General features: G+C 42.8%; 1 protein-coding gene across 5 annotated transcripts in view; it reads left to right on the forward strand.

Annotated features, from left to right (window-relative positions):
* The window catches only part of ttc29 (tetratricopeptide repeat domain 29), a 541,923-nt gene that overhangs the window by 273,191 nt on the left and 249,021 nt on the right, over nucleotides 1-19,711 (forward strand). For all 5 annotated transcript variants that reach the window (XM_068020184.1, XM_068020194.1, XM_068020175.1 and 2 more), the window contains exon 6: nucleotides 3,202-3,414. In XM_068020184.1, the coding sequence (XP_067876285.1) occupies nucleotides 3,202-3,414 (213 nt within the window). The remainder of the gene's footprint in view (nucleotides 1-3,201; nucleotides 3,415-19,711) is intronic.

Raw genomic sequence — 19,711 nt, forward strand, 5'->3', positions numbered from 1 at the left:
TAGCACATTGAAAATGTTCCTACTCTCCTGCATTTAATTGCACTAGACAAGGAAACTATTTCACTTTCCAACCTTAAATTTCCCCATCACTACCTCAGCAATGTTGGATGCCAGGCAGCAGCCAGTGTTGCTAAGGCATTGACGATGGAAAGTATATCAAATGATGCATTCCCATCATTAAGTTCTAATTTGTGTAAGTCACCACTGACGCACTGGCGAGAAATCCCAGAATTAGCAATGAGTTCCAGGGACCCAGTGGAATCCCAGTGGGTTCCTTGGGCCATCTCCCTAACCACCCCACAGATAATCTACCTAAAATGTATTTGATATCTGTGGTGAATATTACAGTCCAGCAAAATCCTGTTCTTAACCTGATGTCTCCACATGAGCAATTTCCATCAGCGGTTACTAGTTGGCAGTCAGTAGCTGGGGATGCAGCAAGCTTTTTTTTTTCTCTCTTCCCCCACACAGGGATAATAGCCAGTTATAGGTGCCCTACAGTCATCCCAACTATGATCAGATAACTCGGCACAATCTGCAGATTTAAACAGGGTTTTTCTTGATTACAATGGATGTGAATTTGCACGGGGCTTCTCTCCTGTTCCACTGCTGTAACTTCAGCAGACCACTTAAGCAGCTTCTCTGTTGAACCTCTGCCAAAGTTATGGCAACAAAGCAGGAAAAGCCCAGAGGAAATTTACCCCCTTAGCTCAGCACCACACTGAGTGGATCCTTTTCCCAGTGAGCCATAAGAGAAGCCAGACTAGAAACCTCTTCAATGCAGTTTGCATATTTTTATGAAAATTTAAGGTCAGATTAATAAATTTGTAATATCACAAGAGACTGGAGACATGGTGACATTATCATACCATCATATTTTGCTCAGCCCATGAATAAAGTAAGGTTTTTTGAAAGACAATCCCTTTATATATATTTATTTTACCAGCATATGGTAGATGTGAAGGGAGCACATATTGGGAATTTATGCACAGTGTTTGGTGTATGCCCTTCCTGATTTTTTCCATTCAAATGACAAATGCTCCCGTCGTGCAAGGCTCTTTGCAGGGAGGACTAATTTGTAGAATTTCCCTTTATGTCTGTTTGCACTGCTATTCAGATTGTAAATGAAAGAAAGTCTTATACAGTAATTAAATCAATTCAAACTGCTCCAAACTCCAGCTTATTTTTGTAAATTAACATTGTTATACCTAAGTATAATCATAACAACAGTATGAATATTAAATGCTGTTTGTAACTTTCAATATATGCATTTATTAATATAGATGTTTCAATATAACTGTATTTGCTGAACCTGTATATGATGAATATTGTTGAGTACAGTTTGAGATTTGTATGATGTACTGAAAATTTTGCATTTTCGCAGTGTAGTATTTGCTTTGCTTCCTTGGTTTCACAAGACAGACTGCCACAGGGTTTTGTCATCTGCTGCCAGTGATCAGCACACAACATCTGGAACAGCCATGACTCTTCTCTTGGAAGTGAAAGTAACCACAGCAATAAGCTATCATGCCATGTCATTCTTTCAGACCACCCCAACAGACATCTCCCCATCATGCAGTCTGCAGTTCACACCTGTATCAAAAGAGTGATCATTTTCATTTTTGCAGTGGATAACAACTTCATTACTTTTCCTGTGGAAAGGATGCATTGTCTGGACGGAACAACTGCTTTCACGAAACGGCAGGGTTCCTTTGAATGGAAAAAGTTGTACATGGTACCCATGTTGACATCAGGGTTTTTCCTACCAAACCCATGGCCTTCTGGAAGAGAAAGGGCTTTCATTCAATTACTGTCCTGATAGTTTTTGATATAGAGACATCATAATGTACCTTAAGGCCATCAAATACAAAGCAATTATGATGCCTCCATTGTTCAAAAAGATTGCTCTTAGAAGATGCGGGGTGAAGGCTGTTCCCAATTTGTTACACTTTTGCTCTAGAGGTTCTATTGCTATCTCACCAGAATTGCAGAAGGAGAGAGAGCACTCCTCACCTGACTGAAATTTTAGGTCCAATGTTTTTTTTTATTTTTTTTATTTCCAAAATATACTTTATTCATAAAAATCTGTAAAAATTACATTGCCAAACAGTTTCCAAACAGCACCAAAAAATACAAACATTGCAAGGGAGATCAGTTTCCTTCAATGCCAATGTCTTTAAACTCAGCATGGTAACATTTTTGAAATGAAATTAACCTTTAATAGAAGGCTGACAAGTTTATTACAGCGACACATTTAGGTAAAATATGCCACCAAAGTAAAATGACAGATCTGTCTAATCTCTACTTCTAATGAATGTGTTATTAGCATATTACAAACTCAGTGTATCTCAGAGTTTTAGAGTGTAGCTTTATGCCCATCACTTCTCACTAAGTATATTTCCATATTTGGTTAATTGATCAAAAGGTGACACAGAACAGATGCAAGGTGCTTCCTTTCAATGTGTGAGGGCAAATCGAAAAGTAGATGATTTATCTTTTACCTCCACTTCCTTCAGCTATGACCAGGTACTTCCAAGAAGACATTGGTATAACGGTATTTAAAATGGGATAAATGAAATGTATTTCTCAGGTGTCAGCCTTGGCTCAATCATTGCACTCTCACCGCTCAGTCAGAAAGTTGTGGATTCAAACCTAGTCCAGAGGCTTGAGCACGTAGTATTGTTAACACATTAACATATTGTTTGCCTTTGCTCCATGACCTTTTGGTCAGCTATGTGGCCTTGTCCAATCTACACCTTCTCCTTTGTTATCTCTTGCCCCACCCCCACCTCACTTGCTTATAACCTGTGACATTTTTAATATTTGTCAGTTCCGAAGAAGGGTCACTGACCCGAAACGTTAACTCTGCTTCTCTTTCCACAGATGCTGCCAGACCTGCTGAGTGGTTCCAGCATTTCTTGTTTTTATATGAAGCAACACATTGCTTTGGTAAAATGCTTATAAAGAAAAATGTACAGACTGAACACCACATTTGAAATAGTTTTAAAAGGTTTATTAAAAGATCAGCTAAATTCTTCAAGATATAACATAAATCTTTGAGGAAGACTGAAGTAATGCATTAAAGCCTATATTTTCTAATTGTATTTTGCTCACCTAAATTACACAGAAATCAAACATTTCTGAAAGCTAAAATCAGTCACTCGATTGTGTTAACATTTGTGAATGACTTGGGTGTTACAGGTCAGCTGGATAAAGCTGCTGAACATTATGAGATATTCCATCAACTCACTGTGGGGAAGACGTGGCAGGATGAGAATGGCTGCTGTCACTTTGCACAGGCCTGTGCGAATCTCTGGAGGATTTACACATTGTTAGCAGATGAACAGCTTGAAAGTGAACAATACAAAGAGGCAAACCAAAGTCTCAGAAAAGCTTATGACATAGCTAAGGAAGGTGGGTGGAAAATGACATTTTTAGTTCCTGCGTTTTATGTGGTAACAGTCTCTCGGAATAGATTGAAAATCATTGTGTGTTTGTGTGGGTGACTATGTAAATTTTAAAGACAGGTGGAAATAATTTTATACCTGCATTTATAATCCCAGACATAGAATCACCTGCAGTGTTTTTGAAAGTCCTTATTTCATTCTTGAATGCCTGAGAGTGAATTTGTCAAGAATAAAGTTTTCCAAATGAAATTAACATTTTTCTAAAACTGTGAAAATGACCTTATGGGCATTTAAAGCCTAAAGACATTGGGGGTTAAATTGGGCTGTATTGTTCAGGTGCTACATAGCCTCCTATGGCACCAAATGGCAGGCAGGAAGAACACAACTCGCCAGATTGGCTAAGTACAGACGAGGCATTCTCTAACCATGCCTAAAGTAGACACTAGGACTTTTACATTTACAAATAACGGGCACCATGCCTGCTTCAGATCAGGAAGGCTGTAAAATGCCTGACCAAAAGATGAGGTGTTTTTCGGCAAGCTTACATCAAGCTTCTTTGCAACTGTGTAGGACACTAGTGCCTTGTGTCTCACAACTTGCAGATTCCACGTCAATGCTATCCTCTAAATGACACACAGTGTGAGCCTCTTAGCTGGTGGCTGCAAGTGTGAAACCAAGTGCTGTGGCTTCGTCATCACTGTCTTCCTGCTGTTCCTGTAGCACTTCTTGGGGAGTGGGGGGCTGTAGGTAAGAGGTGCATGTTTACACCATCTGCGCTTTGTTAGTCAGAAGAGAGTGTGGGATGTTTAGACAGAAGAAGGATTAGATTTGAAGATACCATCATCTTCAACGATTTCAGCGGCTTCACTGGCCATGGCTTCGGCCATGGGCATCCCAATAATGGGCAGCACTATTTCCTCCATGAGAGTAAGGACATTGTTACGACCAGGTGAGAAGGCATATAGGGGTTCCCTCTCAGCCTTTGCCTGGTTTAACCATAACAGGGTTTAATTTTAGAAACATTGTTTTTATCTCCCCCTCAGTGAATCCTTGTTCACTGCTCCAATTGTAAGGCAAAGAAATCAGACAGGTTTCCTTAGATTTAAACAAGAAAGGTAGAAGTTTATTAATCTTAAACACTAATCCGGTTAACGACTACGAATATGCGACACGTTCATGCTAGCATGCATACGCAATAAATACACACGCAATAAATACACACGTAGAAAAGAATAAAGGGGAAAAGGTTGAGGCAATAGATGGGTTTCTATTTACTGTCCTTTGAGTTTGATGTGGAGGCTTTGGCTGCCGGTAAGTCCTGCTACTCGTTGGGGCCCAGTTCCGCTGAAAACAGCAGAGGCACTAGAGAGTATAGAAAGTGTAGGGGGGTACTAAAAAAAGTAATTAGGAGAGCAAAGAGGGGACATGAAAAAACACTTGCGGGCAAGATAAAGGAAAATCCTAAGGCATTTTATAAGTATATTAAGGGCAAGAGGATAACCATGGAAAGAGTGGGGCCCATTAGTGACTAAAGTGGAAATCTGAGTGTGGAGCCAGAGGACATAGGTGAGGTTTAAATGATTACTTTTCATCTGTGTTCACTATGGAGAAGGATGATGTAGGTGTAGAGATCAGGGAGGGGGATTGTGATATACTTGAACATGTTAGCATTGAAAGGGAGGAAGTATTAGCTGTTTTAGTGGGCTTAAAAGTGGATAACTCCCCAGGCCCAGATGAGATGTATCACAGGCTGTTATGTGGGGCAAGGGAGGAGAGAGCAGGCACTCTGACACAAATTTTCAAATGCTCTCTGGCCACAGGAGAGGTACCAGAGGATTGGAGGACTGCGAATGTGGTACCATTATTCAAGAAGGGTAGCAGGGATAAACCAGGTAATTACAGGCCGGTGAGTCTAACATCAGTGGTTGGGAAACTATTGGAAAACATTCTGAGGGAGGCAGGGATTAATCAAGGATAGTCAGCATGGCTTTGTCAGGGGAAGATCGTGTCTAACGAACTTGATTGAATTTTTCGAGGCGGTGACTAGATGTGTAGACGAGGATAAAGCAGTTGATGTAGTCTACATGGACTTCAGTAAGGCTTTTGATAAGGTCCCGCATGGTTAAGAAGGTAAGAGCCCATGGGATCCAGGGCATTTTGGCAAATTGGATCCAAAATTGGCTTAGTGGCAAGAGGCAGAGGGTAATGGGTGAGGGTTGTTTTTGCGAGGGGAAGCCTATGACCAGTGGTATACCGCAGGGATCGGTGCTGGGACCCTTGCTGTTTGTAGTGTACATTAATGATTTAGACGTGAATATAGGAGGTATGATAAGTAAGTTCGCAGATGACACGAAAATTGGTGGTGTCGTAAATAGTGAGGAGGAAAGCCTTAGATTACAGGATGAAATAGATGGGCTGGTAAGATGGGCAGAGCAGTGGCAAATGGAATTTAATCCTGAGAAGTGTGAGGTGATGCATTTTGGGAGGACTAACAAGACAAAGGAATATACAATGGATGGTAGGACCCTCGGAAGTACAGAAGGTCAGAGGGACCTTGGTGTACTTGTCCATAGATCACTGAAGGCAGCAGCACAGGTCGATAAGGTGGTATGAAGGCATATGGGATACTTGCCTTTATCAGCCAAGGCATAGAATATAACAACAGGGAGGTTATGATGGAACAAAAACAAGAAATGCTGGAATCACTCAGCAGGTCTGGCAGCATCTGTGGAAAGAGAAGCAGAGTTAACATTTCGGGTCAGTGACCCTTCTTCGGAACTGACAAATATTAGAAAAGTCACAGATTATAAGCAAGTGAGGTGGGGGTGGGGCAAGAGATAACAAAGGAGAAGGTGCAGATTGGACCAGGCCACATAGCTGACCAAAAGGTCACGGAGCAAAGGCAAACAATATGTTAATGGTGTGTTGAAAGACAAAGCATTAGTACAGATTAGGTGTAAATACACTGAATATTGAACAGCAGCAAGTGCAAACCTGAAAAAAAACCTGAAAAAAACAGTGGGTAAGCAAACTGGGAACAAACTAAGATGAAATGAAATAAATGCAAAAAAAGATTGTAAAAAATGTAAAAAAGAATGTAAAAAACAGGAAGAAAAAATAACTAAAAATGAAAGTAAAATGGGGGGCTGTCATGCTCTGAAATTATTGAACTCAATGTTCAGTCCGGCAGGCTGTAGTGTGCCTAATCGGTAGATGAGATGCTGTTCCTCGTGCTTGCGTTGATGTTCACTGGAACACTGCAGCAATCCCAGGACAGAGATGTGAGCATGAGAGCAGGGGGGAGTGTTGAAATGGCAAGCAACCGGAAGCTCAGGGTCCTGCTTGCGGACTGAGCGGAGATGTTCCGCAAAGCGGTCACCCAGTCTGCGCTTGGTCTCCCCAGTGTAGAGGAGACCACACTGTGGGCAGTGAATACAGTATACTACATTGAAAAAAGTACAAGTAAATCGCTGCTTCACCTGAAAGGAGTGTTTGGGGCCTGGGATAGTGAGGAGAGAGGAGGTAAATGGGCAGGTATTACACCTCCTGCGATTGCAGGGCAGGTGCCCTGGGACGGGGACGAGGTGGTGGGGGTAATGGAGGAGTGGACCAGGGTGTCGCCGAGGGAACGATCCCTTCGGAATGCTGACAGGGGAAGGGAGGGGAAGACGCGACTGGTAGTGGCATCACGCTGGAGGTGGCGAAAATGGCGGAGGATGATCCTTTGGATATGGAGGCTGGTGAGATGAAAAGTGAGGACAAGGGGAACCCTGTCACGGTTCTGGGAGGGAGGGACCTGTGCTGCTGCCTTCAGTGATCTATGGACAAGCACACCAAGGTCCCTCTGACCTTCTGTACTTCCGTGGGTCCTACCATCCATTGTATATTCCTTTGTCTTGTTAGTCCTCCCAAAATGCATCACCTCACACTTCTCAGTATTAAATTCCATTTGCTACTGCTCCGCCCATCTTACCAGCCCATCTATTTCTTGTTTTTGTTTCAGATTTCCAGCATCCGCAGTATTTTGCTTTTATTTTAGTTTATGATGGAGCTGTATAAAATGCTAGTTAGGCCACAGCTGGACTACTGTGTACAGTTCTGGTCACCACACTATAGGAAGGCTGTGATTGCACTGGAGAGGGTGCAGAGGAGATTCACCGGGATGTTGCCTGGGCTGGAGCATTTCAGCTATGAAGAGAGACTGAAAAGGCTAGGGTTGATTTCCTTAGAGCAAAGAATGCTGCGGGGCGACATGATTGAGGTATACAAAATTATGAGGGGCATTGATAGGTAGGTAGAAATTTTTTCCCTTAGCGGAGGGGTCAATAACCAGGGGGCATAGATTTAAGGTAAGGGGCAGGAGGTTTAGAGGGGATTTGAGGAAAAATGTTTTCACCCAGAAGGTGGTTGGAATCTGGAACACACTGCCTGAAGACGTGGTAGAGGCAGGAACCTTCACAACATTTAAGAAGTTTTTAGATGAGCACTTGAAACGCCATAGCATACAAGGCTACGGGCCAAGTACTGGAAAGTGGGATTAGAATAGATAGGTGCTTGATGGCCGGCATGGACATCATGGGCCGAAGGGGCTGTTTCCGTGCTGTATATCTCTATGACTCTAGTCTGAATTCAAACTGTCCTGTGTCTCATTCTAAAGCCTGGATCCGCCGGTTAGTCATTTGACCAGCTGGTGTAACCACTCCTGCGTTTGTGGATTTCAAAGCTCTCAGTAGGGGGGGGTGGCGTAGGGCTGCCTCTTACCCCAACAAGGTGTGGATCACCATTGCCCATCCCAATCTCTGTTAATTGAATCAGTGAGAAATTCTTTGGTCTCTCCAAGCACTGTCTCTTAGTATGCAAATGTTCTTCCAGCCAAGTGTCTGGTGATCTTCAAACAAGTCATCTCTTCACTCCAGCAACAGTTTAAAATAGATATTCATCTGACGAAATTAATTTGCCTCATTCTTGGCAGGTGGAGGTCTGTATGATAACATGCAAATGCCCCTGTCCTCTGCCAGTTATGACCTGCTGCTTCAGTTGTGCACACCTTGTGAGAGGGAAGTGTGTTAGTGAGTGAGTAAGTATTGTGCAATCTGTTTGGCTGATGTGGCTGTCAGGTTGAACAGGCTGGCAGTGTGTGCAAGCTGTGAAATGTGGGTATGTTATTTGCAGCAGAGCTAAGTCTGTGAGGATGTGGTGTACCATATGGATATTAGGTATGAGTCCTGATTGTTAAAGGTTGTTGGTAAGTGAGTGATAGGGTGTGGTGAATTGAGCAGTTGGTAGGATATGGCATTTGAAGATGCATTCACTAACCTCAGTCACTTGAACAAGGTCTTTGAACTTCTTCCGACACTACATCGCCCCAACAGTCCACTCTCAATCAAGTGATGGAAGGTGTCATTGATAGTGCTATCAAGCGGCACTTCCTCAGCAATAACCTGCTCACCAGTCCTCAGTTTGGGTTCCGCCAGGACCACTTGGCTCCAGACATCACTACAGCCTTGGTTCAAACATGGACAAAAGAGCTGAATTCCAGAGGTGAGGTGAGAGTGACTGCCCTTGACATCAAGGCAGCATTTGACCGAAAGTGGCATCAAAGAGCCCTCGCAAAATTGAAATCAAGAGGAATCAGGGGAATACTCTCCACTGGTTGGAGTTGTAGTGTTGTGCTATGTCTTTTTTTAAAATGACAACTGCAGGCTTTATATTCGGAAACAAAATAAACACTATTTATCGTCTTACTTATTTACATTGCATGATTTCAGGTCTAGGTCTTTTCCTTGCTGGTGTGTCTCTGCCCTCTGTAAAGCTGTGTGCTGAGTGAGTCGCTCAAAATGGTGTCCCCTGCTTATATATGTCTGATGATGTCATCAGTTGCATCAGTGGCCTGATCTCTTAAAGGTACAGTTTCTTAAAGGTGAAGTCACCACTACACTACGTTACCCACTTCTTTTAAATTTAAAGTTTCTGTGTCCATCAATGATCTGCTTGCATTTGATATTGGTTTGTTGTCTTGGCAACGCATGGCTCCAAGACCAACTGGACTGGCATCTACTATCAACTCAGTGTGTCTTCTGGGATCGAAATAAGCATTGTTTGTGTGTTTGTCAGAGCTTTCTTTAAGTTATGAAATGCCTGCGCTTCTGCCTTGTCCTACTTCCAATTGACATCTTGTGGAGTGAGCTTTGAAGTGGGGCTGTGATGGTGGTGTACTCTTGAATAAATCTCGAGATTTACGATGCTAATCCTAGGAGAGATTTGACTTGTTTTGCATTCGCGGGAGGGTCTGCGTTCAAGGTTGACTCCGCCTCCTTAGAATCTGGAGTTCGTCCTTTGTCGTTAATTATGTGCCCATGGAATTTCAGTTCTGTGGCTGAAAAAATGCACTTGGCTTTATTTTAAAAATTGTGCACTTGAAGTCGATCCAACACTGCTTGTAAGTTCTTGTCATGTCCTGCTTATGTTCTCCCGTATACATAATGTCATCTGAGACATTTTTGACTCCATTCAGACCTGTAAGTAGTTCTGCTGCTGCCGATCGGAAAATTTCAGAGGCTGCTTTTGCTCCAAGCATTAAACACTTGTACCTTCTTAATCCAATGCAGGTGCTGAAGGTAGTTATGCATCGACTGGATTTGTCTAACTCAAATTGGTGATATCCAGTGCTCAAGTCTAGGGCATTGAAGATTGTTGATCCATTCATGTCTTCAGTTATCTCATCTAGCATCGGCATTGGGTGCCTTTCTCGTTGTATCACTTTGTTGGCCTGTCTGATGTCCATGCAAATTTGTACTTGTCCTGTGGTTTGGGGACTACAACAATTGGGCTGATCCATGGTATTGCTCCTTCTGTCTTTTCAATGATGTCCAACATCTCCAGTCTGTCCAACATCTCCAGTCTGTCCAATTCTTTCTCTACGTCTTTTCTGATGTGGAATGGAATTCTCCTGTGGTTCTGTTGTTCAGGTTGGACTGACTTACCTACATAGAGCTTGATTTTCTTGTTTTTCACCTTGGTGATGCCTTTGAATAGTTGTGGATTGTCACGCCAACTTGCTTTGTTGAATTATAGTTGGAACTGACTGGAGATCTGAATTTATATATTTTTTAAAGACATTTAAAAAAGAAGATAGAAGAGTAAAGGGCAAGCCATTTAGGACCGAGATGAGGTGAAACTTCTTCACTCAGAGGGTGGTGAATCTTTGGAATTCTCTGCCCCAGAGGGTGGTGGAAGCTCAATCACTGAGTAAGTTTAAGACACAGATTGATAGATTTCTAGTTGCTAATGACATCAAGGGATATGGTGTTAGGATTGAGGCAAGAGGAGTGCAATGTTTATTCTCGTCCCACTTCTCCACAGGTCACAATATATTATTTTTAATTTCCCCACTTATCGATACGGTCAGTCATATACTTTATTTTTCCCAGAATAGAATACACTAACCAGGTTTCTTTAATGAACAACAAAATTATCAATTTATTGTAAAACAAGTCTTAACTAGTAATGAAGTAAAACATAAACACACAGATCGAAATTTTAAAGTTACCCTTTTTTTAACCTTAGTCTCTTCACACTCGCACACACACACACGTACACACACACATATGCACCGTTAACCGAAAAAAAACAAAAGGGAATTTTATAAATTCGGAGCTCTGATACAGACAAAAGTAACTTGGGCAGATTACTTACTCGTTTTTGAAGAAAACAGCAGATGAGATAAGTTGTTCCAAAACTGGCAAACAGTCTAACTTATGAATACATGTAGACAGGTCACTGCGATCTTTTAGAATAGTTCTTTTCAGGTGGCGTTGAAAAGTAATTTAGCAGGCTTTCTTCAAAGATAAGAAATGAGATGAACTGATACAGAGGACTTCTCAGGGTCCATTAGAAATGCTGGAAAGCGAGCTGGGTTCTCATCTCCTTTTTACACTTCTTCAATAGACTTAACTTTATCAGCCGCTCACGCCAGAAGGTAAAACACACCTTGAGCCACAACCAAAAAGCTTGTGGGTTTTCTGCCCATCCCAGTTGTGTGCTGCTGCTGCTGGGCTTGTCCAGTCAAGGGATGCTTGTCACTTCTCTGCCCCTGTTACCAGGGTTTCTGTTCTATCTTTAACTTCAGGCATGTGACAACCAGTAACATTGTTGCCAATCCAGTTCCTTCAGTGCCCCCTTGATGGCTCTCTTTTTTTTAAAAACTGGTCCAATATTTCTTCAATTTAACTATAAATTCCTTTACAAATATTTTTAACAAAAACAGAATCACTTTCATAACAATGGGGATAGTGCAAGAATATGGCATTGAGGTAGACGATCAGCCATGATCTAGAATGGGGAGCAGGTTTGAAGAGCTGAATGGCCTACTCCTGCTCCTATGTTCCTATGACTTCACTAGCAGATTAAGATGGCCACCTAATTTGCGACACTGTACCCTACGTTGCAAGGCCTGTGAAGAGGGAGACAACATGCCTGCTCATTTCCCAGAAAGAACCAAGACCCAGGAAGTTTAAGGGAATTGCTTGTTCTTTTTCTTTTAGCAAGGAGAAATACTGCTAACTGCTATGTTCGAATCAGAGTGACTGTCATGTGACAAGCCCCTCCCCATCTGTGGTTTTAAGCTTGTGTTTCTGTGCAGCAGAAAGGAGAAGCTTCTGGACTCTGACACGTGTAGACCCAAGTGGGGGTCCCTATCTCTTTCCATTTCAGCTTACAAGCTTCGAACTCTGCCTGTTGACGACCACCTTTGCATACTCCAGCTACAAACAGAAAACCCATTGGAGGAAATCCTCCACATTGCTGTCTCCAAGAGATCCATCAAACCAGGCATCTCCTCATCAAACTAAAAGCCTCGAAACCACAGAATCACCAAACCCCACAGACTGTATACCCTTTTTACTATGGACTCTAACTCAACCAATCTACCTTTCCCCACTCTGTAACCTGTTTGTGTGTGTGTAAACCTATATTGTGTGTGTGAGTGAAAGTTGGCACATAGTTTATGATTTTCATTGGTTCTGTTTAGATACAATAAAGTTTCTTTGTTAAACTCAAGAAAACCTGTCCGATTGGTTCTTGTTATGATCGTAGCAAGTAAGTAATTAAACAACTACTGAATTGGCCAGTACATCCAATTTAAGAAAGAATTAAACCTGTTGTGGTCAAACAAGGAGAAGAAAAAGAAGGAAGCCCTTCGACCCCACCCCACTTGACTGTAACAAGATATTTCTTCAGGATGTCTTCTTTCATCAGGGAGTTCTGTCCTCTGACGGCGTTGATCGTGATTAGCTTCAATTCGCTGTCAGTTTCAAAACTTAGCAGATTTCTTTTGCTTAAGTCTACAACATGGAACTCCGTCTGACAAGTGGACCCATGGGAGGATTTGAGAGTAACTTGGATCATCCCTAGGACCGGTCAAAGGGTAGCTGATCCGTAGGAGAAGGTATTAGATATCAGCTTGGTCAATTGCAGTTTCTGTTTTCTCTATAATTAGTGGAATGTCGGGGCATCCATTATGCTGACTGTTGCTCCTGAGTTAATTACTGCAAAGATTGTTGAATTGCCTATGAACACATCGCATGTGGGCAGGCGTCAGTACCTGTGGTTGCAAGCAACAAAGATCTCTTGTGCTGCAAAGATGTAATCTTCCTTCTGGCATTCAGCTCTATTAATGTCTTCTGCAGGCTTCGATTAGCATACTCATGCAAAATGTCCCATTTTTCCACAGGCATTACACTTCTTTCCTCTTGCAGGACATGTTTTGTAGTGAAGATATTTACCAGCGCAATGATTGCATGTTTGAACATGAGGTGGTTGCAAACTCTGTCTTGGTCTTCCTTGATGTGCCTCAGACCTTTCTCTGTGTCCTTGTGTTTGGTGTGTTTCCTGGTGAAACCTTCCTCTTGGCAATTGTTGTGCACACATTTTGATTGTTTCTTTTATAACATCTGGTATCCTCATTGCAGTCTTTTGTAAGTTCCTGGGTTGTCTGTGTCATTTGCTTTCTTGTAAACCTTTTTAATTCTTAAAATGGCTAATGTGTTCAGTTTGCACCTCTTTTAATAACTAATTTATGGTTGCATCACATTTATTTTCCTTACTTTTGTGTACCTGCAAAAGGTTTTTTTTCTGTTCCAGCCCAGGTTTTCTCTCGGTTCCAGTGCATATTTTCTCTCAACTTTTGTTTGTCTGCATTTGCTTTCTGTCCTTGGATCCTTCTGTGCCTTGTCTTTTCTTTTTTTCTTTTCTTCACCTCATCGCCAGAAATTGTAGTGCTGTGCTGTGTTCTTAAGTCTTCTTTAAATGACAGCCGCAGGCGTTACATTCAGATTCAAGCACAAACACTATTTATTTTCAAACTTATTTACATTGCATGATTTCAGGTCCAGGTCTTTTCATTTCTGGTGTATGTCAACCCTCTGAAAAGCCATGTGCTGGGTGAGTCTCTCAAAATGAAACAGTCATTGACCTGGAATTTTGATCGGGGTGTCCCCTTAATTGGCATGGAGACAGGTTCCCTGTCCAATTTACAACAGTGGGTGGGCCCTCGAAGCTGGAGGGCCAGTCAGAGACCTTCCAACTTCAGAGGTGCACCCGCTGCAGTAAAAGGTAAGAAACTGAGAGGGCACTTCAACAAGAATGTACCTTCTGAGGCACTTTAAAAAAAAATTAAATTTAAAAAAAAAGCCAGGCCACCACTGTGGGTGGGAGCCCCTCTACAGGGTAGCCTTTGGCTGCACCTCCACCCAGGCAGGCAGGGAGGGCCACAAGACCCGCCAGCAGCACTGGCACCCGGTCTGCTGCTGGGAGCCTGCCTCCAGCCAGTTAAACATTCCCCCGCATTCATCAGGAGGCTGACTGGAAAATCCCAAAAGGCCTCCAATTCTTACTCTTAACAAGGCTCCTTATGAGCCTAATCGCCTGCCTGCCATATGGGGGCTGGTGGCCTCACCGTGCCACAAACCCACATTGACCAAAATGGCTGACATTGGGAATGGGTTTGGGAAGCTGGGCACGCCAGCTGGCCTCATAACTTTTGGGCCCGTTCGCCTTCATTCCCAACCTCAGTGGGGCCCGAAAATTCAACTACTTTCTTCAATCAACATAAAACAAGAAACCAAATGGAAGCTCATTAATACAGCTGATAAGCCCCGTATTAAATATTGACTGTAAATGGCATCTTAGTAAAGAAGATATTAATATAAAAGCTGAAACGGTGTCTCTGTGTGCATGTATTTTAAAATGAATTATTTAGAATATTTACGGCACAGAAGGAGGCCATTCAACCTCTCATGTCTGTGCCAGCCAAAAAAGACCTATCCAGCCTAATCCCACTTTTCAGCTTTTGGTCTGCAACCCTGTGGGTTACGGCATTTCAAGTGCATATCCAAATATTTTTAAATGCAGTAAGGGTTTCTTCTTCTACCACCCTTTCAGGCAGTGAGTTCTAGACCCCCACCGCCCTCTGGATGAAAACATTGCTCCTTAACTCACCTCTCATCCATCAGCCAATTACCTTAACTTTATGCCCCCTGGTTACTGACCTCTCAACTAAGGGAAATAGGTTCTTCCTATCCACTCTGTCTATCTCTGTCCCCACATAATTTTCTACACCTCAATTAAATCTCCCCTCAGCCTCCTCTGTTCCAATGAAAACAACCACAGCCTATCCAGTCTCTCCTCATAGCTAAAATTAATTGGAAGCAGCAAGATTGATCAAATGTATTAGATGTATTTTTAGGGGGTATACCACCAGCACAGAATAACGTAATACTTTGGAGTTTCAAATGCTATGTAAATCCAGTATTTCTGCCAAATCTTTTCATTCAATGCAAAAAAATCTGACTAATAAAACATTCATGGTGCCATCAAAACAACATACTTGCACGTGTAGAGTGTGCGCAGTCTCACAACCCGTGTAAAATGGAAATGTTCTTTTGAATTCTTTCTCGTAATGACTTCATACCAAGATGTTTAAATGGTTCCCAGGAGTCAAAGGCAAAGGTATTAAAACCACGGAATGAGCAGAAAGTGCTGATTTCTTCATGACATTCTGTAAAATTTCTTCACCATTCACCCTCAGAGACTGATTTTCTTGTCATGTGACTAATGACGTTTGCTAGTTCTCAGATAACCCCAAGAATTCTTAGAACTTCTAGTTATTAAAAAATTTACAGTCTTGTTTCATAATGTTTATTGACATTTTAAATGAACAACATACAACATTTTTCCTTATGAATTTCTCTCTTTATGATGCTAAATGAGTTCTGTACTTGTGATAATATAACAGCACTTTATGAAGAGCTACAGAAATCAATGGGAGCTAATAATATGAGTATTCGAGGAAACTGAACTTCATCAATGAAGCTCTAAAATGTTTAACTGTCAACTATTGTTTGGAATGCAAACTGTAAATTTATGATGATCTTTCAGATTTAGGTGACTGATTCAAAACTATGCCAAGTTTTAATAGAGTAAATGGGGAGTAACTGTTTCCATTGACAGGAGGGTTGGTAAAAGAGGACACAGATTTAAGATAATTGGCAAAAGAACCATGCGGAGAAGCAGAGAATTTTTTTACACAGCAAGTTGTTATGATCTAGAATCTAAAAGGTGGTGGAAGCAGATTCAATAGATGTTTCAAAATAAAATTGAATATATATTTGATAAGGAAAAACTTACAGGGCTGTGAGGAAAGAGCAGGAAAGTGGAGCTAATTCAAAGAGCTGGCACAGACACAATGGGCCTCATTCTGTACTGTATGGTTGTCTGTTTCAAAGAATGGGGGATGGACAATATGATTAATTTGTTTGACCTTAACACGCAAGTAGGTTACTGCCCACCTAAGGGAAAAATTATTTGAGGCACTGTTCTTTAAGCAACTTAAGCCATAAGTGGCCACATCATCTTTTGGGACTCTGGTGAATATAGGTCCCCATTCTGGATACACCGATACTTCCTTTTCTTCTACTGTTACGAGTAAATCTCTCTCTTTCCCACACTAAGGGCTGAATATTCAGGGCTCCCTTGTGGCGGAAACAGGGTGATAGCAGCTTGAAAATGGGAGTGTAAGCCCCCATTGCTACCGTCAAGATAGCTGGCAACATTTTGCTGAAATGCTCTGAGGAGGCTGTTCAGCTGATTGAAATATCTAAATCGGAATTCTATGACACCAATGGGACCTCAATGGGCTGAACTGAACATAATGTGTGGTGTGCAAAGTCCGGCCAGTATTAATTGGTTTTTGGATCGATGAAGATCTAAAAAGCGAGTTCCTCTTCATTTTTGTGGTTTTGAGATGAGCACTAATGCTCCTTTAGGCTCCACAAACCCAGCCTGGGCTGCTGCCACCTCGCCTATTACATCTGGAATCCGGCTAGGAGACCTGCAACGAACGGCCTGGGGCAGCCACAGCCTGCCGGCCTGATGCAAAAGAGTTCCAGTCCTCAAGAGGGCCTAGGCCTTCCAGTTGGACTACCGGACACTCAGTCACTGCATTCTAACTGTTTGGATTCCACAGCAAAATCCAGCTTAAGAAAAAATAAAATTACGGTTTATTGTTTATCTATTTGTTAAAAAGTAGCCTCTTGGTTTGCGGAGAGACCGTTTCTTTGAAGTATGAGTTCTCGTACACTTATTTTGTAGTTATACTCTGCAAAGCTTTCAAGTCATTTTTTGCAAACTGCCATTTTGGTTAGTGCCCTGCTGTGTCCCTATCTCAAGAGGATTACATGCAATCAATTCATACTGCAGCTGTCACAGATGCCAAGAGCTGACTTTCAAATTTGCGTTAATTATCACAGATCTTTCCCAGTGACCAGCTCTGACAATGGTGCCTGCTGTTTGTGATACCTTGGTGTATGCAAATTGGCTGTTGTGTTTTCTTTTATTATTCTTTCATAGGATGTGGGCGTTGCTGGCAAGGCCAGCATTTATTGCTCATCCCTAATAGCCCTTGAGAAGGTGATGGCGAGTCGCCTTCTTGAACCACTGCAGTCCATCCGGTGTGGGTACTCCCATAGTGCTGTTAGGAAGAGAGTTCCAGGATTTTGATCCAGCATCAGCGAAGGAGCGGCAGTATAGTTCCAAGTCAGGATGGTGTGTGGCTTGGAGGAGAACATGCAGATGGTAGTGTTCCCATGCGTATGCTGCCCTTGACCTTCTAGATGATAGAGGTTGCGAGTTTGGAAGGTACTATAGAAGGAGTCTTGGTGAGTTGCTGCAGTGCATCTTGTAGATGGTAGACGCTGCTCCCACTGCGCGTCAGTGCTGAAAGGAGTGAATGTTTAAATTGGTGAATGGGATACCTACCAAGTGGGTTGCTTTGTCCTGGATGGTGAGGAGCTACTTGAGTGTTGTTGAAGCCTCATTCAGTCAGGCAAGTGGAGAGTATTCCATGACACTCCTGACTTGTGCCTAGTAGATGATGGACACTTTGGGGAGATAGAAGGTTAGTTGCTCGCCTCAGAATTCCCAGTTTCTGATCTGCTCTTGTAACCACGGTATTTATATGGCTGGTCCAATTCAGTTTCTCATCAATGGTAACCCCCAATATGTTGATAGTGGGAAATTCAGTAACAGTAATGCCATTGACTGTCAAGGGGAGATGGTTAGATTCTCTTTTCCTGGTGATGGACATTGTCTGGCACTTTTGTGGTTTGAATGTTACTTGCCACTTATCAGCCCAAACCTGAATGTTGTCCAGGTCTCACTGCATATGGACACAGACTGCTTCATTATCTGAGGAGTTGCGAATGGTACTGAATGAACATTGTGCAATCATCAGCAAACATCCCCATTTCTGACCTTATGATGGCGGTAAGGCCATTGATGAAGCAGCCAAAGATAGTTGGGCCTAGGACACTACCCTGAGGAACTCCTGCAGTGATGTCCTGGGACTGAGCTGATTGACCTCCAACAACCACAGCCACAACCATCTTCCTTTGTGCTCTGTATGATTTCAAGCAGTGGAAAGTTTTCCCCCTGATTCCCAGTGACTTCAATTTTGCCTGGGTTCCTTAATGTCACACTTGATCAAGGGCAGTCACTGTCATCTCCCCTCTTGAGTTCAGCTCTTTTGTTCATGTTTGGACCAAGGCTGTAATGAGCTCAGGAGCCAAGTGGTGGAACCCAAATTGAGCATCATTGTGCAGGTTATTGCTGTGTAAGTGCCACTTGATAGCACTGTCAACAACACCTTTCATCACTTTGCTGATGATCGAGAGGAGGCTGGTGGGGCGGTAATTGGCCAGAATGGATTTGTCCTGCTTCTTTGTATATAGGACATACCTGGGCAATTTCCCACGTTGTCAGGTAGATGCCAATGTTGTAGCTGTACTGGGAAAACTTGACTAGGGGCGCAGCTAGTTCTGCAGCACAAGTCTTCGGTACTATTGCTGGGATGTTATCAGGGCCCATAGCCTTTGCAGTATTCAGTGCCTTCAGCCATTTCTTGATATCACATGGAGTGAATGGACTTGTCTGCAGATTGGCATCTGTGATGCTGGGGACCTCAGGAGGAGGCCAAGATGGATCACCCACTCAGCACTTCTGGCTGAAGATGATTGCAAATGCTTCAGCTTGCCTTTTGCTCTGATGTGCCAAGCTCCCCCATCATTGAGGATGGGGTTATTTGCAAAGCCTCTTCCTTCTGTCAGTTGCTTAACTGTCCACTACAACTGGATGTGATAGGACTGCAGAGCTTGATCTGATCTGTTGGTTGTGGGATCGCTTAGCTCTGCCTATTGCATGCTGCTTCCATTGTTTGGCATGCAAGTATCTTCACCTCATTTTTAGGTATGCCTCTTGCTGCTTCTGGCATGCCCTCCTGCACTCTTCATTGAACCAGGGTTGATCCCTTCGCTTGATGTTAATGGTAGAGTGAGGTTACAGATTGTGGTTGAATACAATTCTACTGCTCCTGATGGCCCATGGCACCTCATGGATGCCCAGTTTTGAGCTGCTACATCTGTTCTGAACCTATCGCATTTAGCATGGTGGTAGCACCACGCAATACAATGTGGAGAGTATACGCAGAGTGAAGACGGGACTTTGCATTCACAAGGACTGTGTGGTGGTGCTATAACAATTCTGTGATTCCTACCTATACTGTCATGGACAGATGCATCTGCGACGGGTAGATTTGTAAGGACAGGTCAGGTAGGTTTTTCCCTCAACACCTGCCGCAGACCCAGTATAGCAGATATGTCTTTCAGGACTCGCCCAGCTCGGTCAGTAGTGGTGCTACCCAGCCACTCTTGGTGGTGGATATTGAAGTTCCCCACCCAGAGTACATTCTGTGT

Source organism: Heterodontus francisci, chromosome 1 (assembly GCF_036365525.1).
Source record: "Heterodontus francisci isolate sHetFra1 chromosome 1, sHetFra1.hap1, whole genome shotgun sequence".
NCBI classification, from domain to species: Eukaryota; Metazoa; Chordata; class Chondrichthyes; order Heterodontiformes; family Heterodontidae; genus Heterodontus; species Heterodontus francisci.